The following is a 10,524-nucleotide window of genomic DNA, read 5'->3' on the forward strand; positions in this document are numbered from 1 at the left end:
GCGTAAGTGTGTATGTGTGTATGTGTGTGATGGGGGCAGATTATTTAAAGGGACATCTCTCTCTCTGGGCGAGTGACACTGCGTTCGACTTTACAGAGGATATAGCAGAGATATTCGGACCCAAAGACAGACAGAAGACAGGCTGTCAGAGACAAACGGTAAGAATAATGGATTTTACACCTGTTGTCTGATAGTCCTGATTGATGAGTATTCTGACTTATGCTCTCTCTCTCTCTCTCTCTCTCTCTCTCTCTCTCTCTCTCTTTCTCTACCTGTGTGTGTGTTTGTGTGTGTGTGACTCTCACTCTATCTTTCTTTCTCTACCTGTGTGTGTCTGTGTCTCTGTCTCTCTCTCCCTCGTTGTCTCTACCTGTTTCTCTCTCTCTCAAAGATTCAAAAGAGCCTTTTTTTTTCTCTAAACCATGGAGTTCCACTTCATCCTGGCGGTTGCAGGTAAAACCGAGAACTTCACCGTCCGTCCTTCTGTCTGTTTGTCTGTCCCTCTGATCTAATCCAAAACCAAAGTAAATTAAAGAAAATACGATAATAGTGAAAATTACCCGACTGAGTCTTTAACATCTAAGAGATTATTGATTTAATATCACATAAGTGTAAACATAGCGACTAGGCGTTTCATTTTCAGTAAGTGTAAGATAATTGTGATGTTAATTAAAATCCCTCTGTCTGTCTCCACAAAGAGAGACAGACAGTAACATCTAAAACCTGTACTGACAACAACAGATTAAGCCCCCCCCCCCCACACACACATACACAAACACACACTCCCATGAAGCATTCCAACACTCAGGGGTGAGTGACTAACGACTTAGTGAACTCTTTCTTTCTTTCTTAATCTGATTATGTTATAGTCAGCATTATATAAGAAAGCAAATTGTGATCTAATCTCATTTTTTTAACCATCACTCACTCTCTCTCTCTGTTGCGCGCGCTCTCTCTCTCTCTCTCTCTCTCTCTCTCTCTCTCTCTCTCTCTCTCTCTCTCTCTCGCGCTCTCTCGCGCTCTCTCTCTCTCTCGCGCTCTCTCTCTCTCTCTCTCTCTCTCTCTCTCTCTCTCTCTCTCTCTCTCTCTCTCTCTCTCTCTCTCTCTCTCTCTCTCTCTCTCTCTCTCTCTCTCTCCTAGGTGTGGTGTTGTTATTCAACCCAACATTGTGCTCAGATTCCGGTCAGTATCTCCTATCTCATCTCATTTGGTACCAACTTACATAATAATGAAAGACTGCTCTCTATTGACCACCTTTATGTGGGGATGAAAGTGACGGTATAAGTCATGGTGGTGATGTTATGTTGATGTCATCTTGGTGATGTTATTGTGATGGCATGGTAGTGATGTTATTTTCTTACGTTGATGTCGTGGTGTTGATTTTATTGGATGTCATGGTAGTGATGTTATGTTGATGTCATGGTAGTGATGTTATGTTGATGTCATGGTAGTGATGTGATGGTGATGTCATGGTAGTGATGTGATGGTGATGTCATGGTAGTGATGTTATGTTGATGTCATGGTAGTGATGTGATGGTGATGTCATGGTAGTGATGTTATGTTGATGTCATGGTAGTGATGTGATGGTGATGTCATGGTAGTGATGTTATGTTGATGTCATGGTAGTGATGTGATGGTGATGTCATGGTAGTGATGTGATGGTGATGTCATGGTAGTGATGTGATGGTGATGTGATGGGGGTGATGTTATGTTGGTTTCATGGTCGTGATGTTATTGTGATGTTATGCTTATGTCATGGTGGTGATGTTATTGTGTGGTTGGCAGGATGTCCTGGTGGTGATGTTATGTTGATGTCACGGTGATGTGATGGTGTTGTGTTCAGTCCCCTCCCCCATCACGTGCCTGACCCGCGGTGCGGACCTGCTGGAGGACCTGCAGGTGGTGCTGTGTCCCCCCGGCTGCGCCCAGTGGAGGATGTCTGTGTTCGGGACCGGGCCCTATGCCTCCATCTCCAACGTGTGTGGAGCCGCCATCCACAGGTACACCTGTCTGCCTGCTCTCAACCTGTCTGTCTTCTGTCTACCTGTCTGACCATCTGTCTGTCTACCCGGCTCTGTACCTGTCTGTCAACGTGTCTGTCTACCTGCTGTCTACCTGTCGGTCTACCCGTCTACCTGTCGGTCTACCCATCTACCTGTCTGTCTATGTGTCTGTCTACCTGTCTGTCTATGTGTCTGTCTACTTGTCTGTTTACCTGTCTGTCTACCTGTTTACCTGTCTGTCTACCTGTCTGTCTACCTGTGTCAACCTGTTTGTCTACCTGTCTGTCTACCTGTCTGTCTACCTGTGTCAACCTGTTTGTCTACCTGTCTGTCTACCTGTCTAGCGTTCTCCCTCTGTAGCAGGTGAACAGGTAGATCTCTCAGTCCAAGAGGGTGAGACAGGTAGGCTGACCGTGGGGGGGGGGGGGGGGGGGGTCTCTGTGCGTCCTAGTGGGGCGATGGGGCCCCCCTGTGGTGAGACAGGTATGCTGACCAGGGGGGGGGGTCTCTCTGTGCCCTAGTGGGGCCCCCCTGTGTGGTGAGACAGGTATGCTGACCAGGGGGGGGTCTCTGTGCCCTAGTGGGGCCCCCCTGTGGTGAGACAGGTATGCTGACCAGGGGGGGGTCTCTGTGTCCTAGTGGGGCCCCCCTGTGGTGAGACAGGTATGCTGAACAGGGGGGGGTCTCTGTGCCCTAGTGGGGCCCCCCTGTGGTGAGACAGGTATGCTGACCAGGGGGGGGGTCTCTGTGTCCTAGTGGGGCCCCCCTGTGGTGAGACAGGTATGCTGACCAGGGGGGGGTCTCTGTGTCCTAGTGGGGCCCCCCTGTGGTGAGACAGGTATGCTGACCAGGGGGGGGTCTCTGTGTCCTAGTGGGGCCCCCCTGTGGTGAGACAGGTATGCTGACCAGGGGGGGGTCTCTGTGTCCTAGTGGGGCGGTGGGGGTCAGCGGGGGTCCGCTCCAGGTCAGCAGGGTGCTGGGGAGGCGGAGCTACAGGAGTTCCTACTCCAACGGCGTCCAATCACAGGCCCTGTCTCTCTGGACTTCCTCCCTCAGCCTCACAAGTACACACCACACACTGCTACACACTGCTACACACTACTGCACACTACTACACATTAATACTTCTGCTACACACTACTTCACACTAATACACACTACTACACATTAATACTTCTACTACACCTTAATACTTATTCTACACAATACTACACACTACTACACAGTACGATACACTATTACACACTACTTCACACTACTGCACACTGCTACACACTACTACACACTAATACTTCTACTATACACCACTGCACTCTACTACACTTTAAAACACACTTATACTTAGACTACACACTACAATTATTACTACAACTACACACTAGTACTTCCAATACACACTACTACAAACTAAGAGGCACTTATACTACCAATACACACTAATACACACTAGGAGACACTAATACTACCAATACACATTATACAGTGAGGTGTGTGTGTGTGTGTGTGTGTGTGTGTGTGTGTGTGTGTGTGTGTGTGTGTGTGTGTGTGTGTGTGTGTGTGTGTCCAGAACCAGTCCACATACCCCTGGAGATGTCCAGTAACACCAGCACTATAAAACTGCCTACTAAGAAGCTTGGTGAGTACTTCATACCACTGTCATACAAAGTGTATTATTGCAATGCTACATACTGAGAAAACATCACAATACTACCCATACAATATCACACATGGTCATATACTATACTAAGACTATAACTATATGGCAAATAAAATGGGACTTAGTGTTTATCTGCATGTGTTTTGTGTGTGTGTGTGTGTGTGTGTGTGTGTGTGTGTGTGTGTGTTTGTGTGTGTGTGTGTGTGTGTCTGTTTTTGTGTGTTTTGTGCCTGTGTTTTGTGTGTGTGTCTGTGTTTGTGTTTTTTTATGTGTGTGTCTGTGGCTGTTTTGTGTGGGTGAAAGCCCTCAAGAAGAAAGCCTTGAAGAAGCCAACGGTGAAGAAGACGATTAAAGGAAACCCAGGTACTGGTCCTACCTGTCACTAAGAACCACAGAGTTCTGCTCTGACCTGCCACTCAGAACCACAGAGTTCTGCTCTGACCTGCCAGTCAGAACCACAGAGTTCTGCTCTGACCTGCCACTCAGAACCACAGAGTTCTGCTCTGACCTGCCAGTCAGAACCACAGAGTTCTGCTCTGACCTGCTACTCAGAACCACAGAGTTCTGCTCTGACCTGCTACTCAGAACCACAGAGTTCTGCTCTGACCTGCCAGTCAGAACCACAGAGTTCTGCTCTGACCTGCCAGTCAGAACCACAGAGTTCTGCTCTGACCTGCCAGTCAGAACCACAGACTTCAGCACTAAGCTGTCACTCAGGACCACAGAGTTCTGCTCTGACCTGCCAGTCAGAACCACAGAGTTCTGCTCTGACCTGCCAGTCAGAATCACAGAGTTCTGCTCTGACCTGCCAGTCAGAACCACAGAGTTCAGCGCTAAGCTGTCACTCAGGAACCTGGTGTCCCTCAGGGCTCAATGCTGGGGCCCCTGCTGCTCTCCTTCTGCAGCCTCTCATCCCTGGGTTCTGCAGAGGCCTGTTAATCCTCTATTCTGACCGGCCTATCGAGAACCTTGTGATCCGCATCAGAGCCCGATGCCCTGACAGAGGAATGGTTTCGGTGCGTTCCGCTGTTAAACTGCTTGAACATGGCGATTTCAACAGGGTACAACACAGTGACTGGGATGTGAGGGTTGCGAGTTGAATGACGCCAGGAGTGTCCGTCATACTAACGCTCGTGATCCCTCAGGTCTCAGTTGTCTGGTTCTGAACAGGTTCTGAACCGGTTCTGAACTGGTTCTGAACCGGTTCCTCTTGAAATAAACAGAGAGTGGGACCCGATGATCAGGATTCTACAGATACATACATATATACATTTATAAATAGATAGCTCAAATTGACATATTGTGGCTGACAGCTGGCTCAGGGTCTGGGAGAGCAGCTCAGGGCCGTGAACCGGTCCGCGGAGCGGTTTGGACCGGGCGTAGCGGGGCCTTGACGGGGTTGCCGTTGTGTTGCCGTGGCGACAGAGTGCCAGGTGGAGCTGGCGGTGGTGGTGGACAGCAGCAGGAACCTGGGCCAGCGGCGCTTCGGCCTCCAGAAGAACTTCCTCAGCAAGCTGGTGACGGTGCTGAAGGTCGGACCCTCGGGACCCCACGTGGGCCTGGTGCAGACCGGGTGAGACACGCACACACACATATATACACAAAGACACATGCATACACGCATATACACCAAAACACACGCATATACACACACAGACGCATATACACACACACAGATAAGCACACACATGTACACACACACGGACACATTTACACACACACACACACACACATATACACGCACACACACACACATGTACACACAGGCACACAGACACACACGCATGCACGCACACGCACGCACAAAAACAAATATAAGTGTATCTTTGTGTGTGCATGCGTGGGTATCTTTGTGTGTGTGTGTGTGTGTAGGGACACTCCCAGGACAGAGGTCTATCTTTCCAACTCCACCAAGCAGCTCATGCTGGCGATCAAAGAACTGCCGTACCTGGGGGGCGACACCAACACAGGTACGGGCCCCGGCCAAGTAGAACACCACACGGAGAGGTATGTTCACCTTCACAGGTACACCTGGAGTGGATGGAGGTAGTGGTCGCAAAGTGATGAGGTCATGGCGGCTAACGATGAGGTCGTCGTTATCATTATGAGGTCATCGGTGGTGAGGTCATGGTTGCTAAGGATGAGGTCATGGTGGCTCAGTGATGATGTCATTGTGGCTAAGGATGAGGTCGTGGTGGGTAACGATGAGGTCGTCGTTATCATTATGAGGTCATCGGTGATGAGGTCATGGTTGCTAACGATGAGGTCATGGTGGGTAACGATGAGGTCGGGATGAGGTCGTGGTTGACAATGATGAGATCGCGGTGGCTAATGATGAGGTCATGGTGGTTAATGATGAGGTCATAGTGAGGTCATGGTGGGTAACGATGAGGTCATGATGAGGTCGTGGTCGATAACGATGAGGTCACGGTGGGTAACGATGAGGTCATGATGATGTCATGGTGGGGGTAACGATGAGGTCACGGTGGGTGACGATGAGGTCATGATGATGTCACGGGGCTAACGATGAGGTCACGGTGGGTAACGATGAGGTCATGATGATGTCATGGTGGGTAACGATGAGGTCACGGTGGGTGACGATGAGGTCATGATGATGTCACGGGGCTAACGATGAGGTCGCGGTCCAGGGAAGGCCATGCAGCACGCGGCGGAGGGCTTCTTCCTGGCGGAGTGGGGGGCGCGCAGGGGCCACCCCCGCGTGATGCTGGTGCTGCTGGACGGCTGGCCCTCGGACGACCTGGAGCAGGCAGCCGGCCTGGCCCGCGACTCGGGCATCAACGTCTTCCTGCTGTCGGTGGCCAAGCCCACCCCCGAGGAGCTGCCCCAGGTCCACGACCTGGACTACGCCAAGAAGGTCTGCCCCGCCCCCCACCGCACCCCCTCACACCCCCTCACACCTCCCCACACCTCCTCACACCCTCACACCTCCTCACAGCACCTCCCCACACCTCCTCACACCCCCTCACACCTCCTCACAGCACCTCCCCACACCTCCTCACACCTCCTCACAGCACCTCCTCACACCTCCTCACAGCACCTCCCCACACCTCCTCACACCTCCTCACCGCACCCCCTCACACCTCCTCACAGCACCTCCCCACACCTCCCCACACCTCCTCACACCCTCACACCTCCTCACAGCACCTCCCCACACCTCCTCACACCCCCTCACACCTCCTCACACCTCCTCACCGCACCCCCTCACACCTCCTCACAGCACCTCCCCACACCTCCTCACACCCCCTCACACCTCCTCACCGCACCCCCTCACACCTCCTCACCGCACCCCCTCACACCCCCTCACACCTCCTCACCGCACCCCCTCACACCTCCCCACACCCCCTCACACCCCCTCACACCTCCTCACCGCACCCCCTCACACCTCCCCACACCCCCTCACACCTCCCCACACCCCCTCACACCCCCTCACACCTCCTCACAGCACCCCCTCACACCTCCCCACACCTCCTCACACCTCCTCCCACCTCCTCACAGCACCTCCTCTAAGCACCTCCTCACAGCACCTCCTCTAAGCACCTCCTCACAGCACCTCCTCTAAGCACCTCCTCACAGCACCTCCCCACACCACTCCTAGGTCTGGGTCCACTGCTGGTCCTCACTGTGTTCTCCTCCTCCTCCCCCCCCCCCCCCCCCCCCCTCCCAGGCGGTGTGTAAGGACAACGGGTTCTTCAGCCTGTCGGTGCCCAGCTGGTTCTCCACCACCAAACACGTGCGCTCGCTGAGCCAGAAGATCTGCTCCCCCGATGCCCTCCAATGCAGTCAGTCCCCGCCCCTCTCGCACTCTGATCACCACGGTAACCACATCCAGCATCCGGTCAGTCTCTGATTGTCTCTCCCTCTCTCTCTCTCTCTCTCTCTCTCTCTCTCTCTCTCTCTCTTTCTCTCTCTCTCTCTCTCTCTCTCTCTCTCTCTCTCTCTCTCTCTCTCTCTCTCTCTCTCTCTCTTTCTCTCTCTCTCTCTCTCTCTCTCTCTCTCTCTTGCTCTCTTGCTCTCTCCCGCCTTCCCTCCCTCTTTTTCTCTCTCCCTCTCCCCCTCCCCCCTCCCCCCTCCCCCCAGGTCGGACGTGTCTGAACTCGGTCAACATCGGCTTCCTGATTGACGGCTCCTCCAGCGTCGGCGAAGTTAACTTCCGCCTGGTGCTCGACTTCCTGACCGCCATCGCTCAGAGCTTCGACATCTCTGACGTGGGCTCACGCATCGGTACACAAACGCACACGAGCACGCACGCATGTACACAGACCCACGCATGGGCACACACACGCACGCACGCACGCACGCACACAGGATGGTATTATTCATTATGAATCATGTAAGAATTCATAATGATAAACATTAGTGTTCATAATGATTCAGTATTCAAAATGAATCGCCAGTGTGCATATTGAATGTCGTGTGCGTTCTGTTTCCAGGCGCGGTTCAGTACACCTACGAGCAGCGCATAGAGTTCGGTCTGTCCGACTTCCTGTCCAAGGAGGAAGTGGTCGCAGGTCTGAGCAAAATCCGATACATGAACGGCGGGACGGCGACCGGGCAGGCCATCAACTACGTCACCAACAACCTCTTCAAGTAACGACGGAAAAACACTCAAAATACTCAGAATGCACAAAAGTACTCTCCTCTACGTCCCCAACAACCTATACAAGTCGTACGAAAAAACACTCAAAATACTCAAATACACAAAAGTACTCAGAATAGTAATATGAACACAAGTACTGGTATCTGTTTTAGTAGTTAGTAGTAATTCTAATACCAGTTCTAGTATTTATACTAATTCCAGTACGAGTATTGGCCTTAGTACCAGTATTAGTTATAATACCAGTACTAGCAGTAATACTAATACCAGTACTAGTATTAGTACTAATATCAGTATGAGTATTGGTCTTAGTACCAGTACTAGCAGTAATACTTATACCAGTACCAGTATTAATACTAATACCAGTATGAGTATTGGTCTTAGTACCAGTACTAGTAGTAATACTAGTACCAGTAGTAATACTAACACCAGTATGAGTATTGGTCTTAGTACCAATACTAGCAGCAATACTAATACCAGTACTAGTATTAATACTAATACCAGTATGAGTATTGGTCTTAGTACCAGTACTAGCAGTAATACTAGTACCAGTACTAGCAGTAATACTAATACCAGTACTAGTATTAATACTAATACCAGTACTAGTATTAATACTAATACCAGTATGAGTGTTGGTCTTAGTACCAGTACTAGCAGTAATACTAATACCAGTACTAGTATTAATACTAATACCAGTATGAGTGTTGGTCTTAGTACCAGTACTAGCAGTAATACTAATACCAGTACTAGTATTAATACTAATACCAGTATGAGTGTTGGTCTTAGTACCAGTACTAGCAGTAATACTAATACCAGTACCAGTAGTAATACCAGTATGAGTGTTGGTCTTAGTACCAGTATTAATTATAATACCAGTACTAGCAGTAATACCAGTACCAGTAGTAATACTAGTACCAGTACTAGCAGTAATACTAGTACCAGTATGAGTATTGCTCTTAGTACCAGTACCAGTAAAACTAGTACCAGTACTAGTAGTAATACTAGTACCAGTACTAGCAGTAATACCAGTACCAGTAGTAATAGATGTTTCCTTTGTGTTTCAGGCCCTCAGTTCCCGGGAGGAACTTCCTCATCATCGTCACCGACGGCCAATCATACGATGACATCGGTGGCCCCGCCCAGAACGCTCAGAAGCACGGTGTGTGTGTGTGTGTGTGTGTGTGTGTGCTAGGAATTTGTGTGTAGCATATGTGCTGTGGTTTGTATTTGTGTTTATGGTAGGCTATGTGTGTGTGTGTGTGTGTGTGTGTGTGTGTGTGTGTGTGTGTGTGTGTGTCTTGTGTGTGTGTTTGTCTGTATGTGTGTGTGTCGTGTGTGTTTGTGTGTGTGTGTATCCCTAACATGGAGGGTTTTTTTCTGGCCCAATCAGGGATCACGGTGTTGGCGGTGGGCACGGCCTGGGCGCCCATGGAGGACCTGAAGGCGATGGCGTCCCAGCCGCACGACCGCCACACCTACTTCAGCCGCGAGTTCAGCGGGCTGAAGGCCTTCTCCCAGGAGGTGGTCCGGGCCATCTGCCAGGACTTCGGCTCTAACAACTGAACACTCACATAGAGGGACACACACACATAGAGGGACACGCACACACACATATAGAGAGGGACACACACACACACACATAAAGAGGGACACACACACACACACACATAGAGAGAGGGACACGCACACACACACGCACATATAGAGGGACACACACACACACACACACACACACACATATAGAGAGGGACACACACACATAGAGGGACACGCACAGACACACACACACACACACACACACATAGAGAGGGACACACACACACACACACATAGAGAGGGACACACACACACATATAGAGAGACACACACTCATAGAGGGACACGCACACACACATAGAGAGGGACACACACACACACACATATAGAGGGAGACACACACACACACACATATATAGAGGGACACGCACACACACACATATAGAGGGAGACACACACACACACACATATAGAGGGACACAAACACACACACATATATAGAGGGACACGCACACACGCACATATAGAGGGAGACACACACACACACACATATAGAGGGACACGCACACACACACACACACACACACATAGAGGGAGACACACACACACACACACACACACACACACATAGAGGGAGACACACACACACACACACACACATATAGAGGGAGACACACACACACCAACACATATAGAGGGACAAACACACACAC

The 10,524-nt window shown here is 50.4% G+C and overlaps 1 protein-coding gene across 1 annotated transcript in view; it reads left to right on the plus strand.

The window, feature by feature from the left end:
* coch (coagulation factor C homolog, cochlin (Limulus polyphemus)) overlaps positions 1-9,945 on the plus strand; it is a 9,948-nt gene extending 3 nt beyond the window's left edge. The window contains exons 1-15 of the mRNA XM_030356353.1: positions 1-158; positions 392-453; positions 1,141-1,182; positions 1,844-2,000; positions 2,934-3,067; positions 3,571-3,639; positions 3,964-4,023; positions 5,086-5,233; positions 5,533-5,630; positions 6,309-6,535; positions 7,346-7,460; positions 7,759-7,902; positions 8,112-8,268; positions 9,340-9,434; positions 9,666-9,945. The exon at positions 1-158 is cut by the window's left edge and continues 3 nt beyond it. Coding sequence (XP_030212213.1) covers positions 423-453; positions 1,141-1,182; positions 1,844-2,000; positions 2,934-3,067; positions 3,571-3,639; positions 3,964-4,023; positions 5,086-5,233; positions 5,533-5,630; positions 6,309-6,535; positions 7,346-7,460; positions 7,759-7,902; positions 8,112-8,268; positions 9,340-9,434; positions 9,666-9,838 — 1,650 coding nt within the window. The 5' untranslated portion in view covers positions 1-158; positions 392-422 and the 3' untranslated portion in view covers positions 9,839-9,945. The remainder of the gene's footprint in view (positions 159-391; positions 454-1,140; positions 1,183-1,843; positions 2,001-2,933; positions 3,068-3,570; positions 3,640-3,963; positions 4,024-5,085; positions 5,234-5,532; positions 5,631-6,308; positions 6,536-7,345; positions 7,461-7,758; positions 7,903-8,111; positions 8,269-9,339; positions 9,435-9,665) is intronic.
* The last annotated feature ends 579 nt before the right edge of the window (positions 9,946-10,524 follow it).

The sequence above is a fragment of the Gadus morhua genome, chromosome 5 (genome assembly GCF_902167405.1).
Source record: "Gadus morhua chromosome 5, gadMor3.0, whole genome shotgun sequence".
Classification (NCBI taxonomy): domain Eukaryota; kingdom Metazoa; phylum Chordata; class Actinopteri; order Gadiformes; family Gadidae; genus Gadus; species Gadus morhua.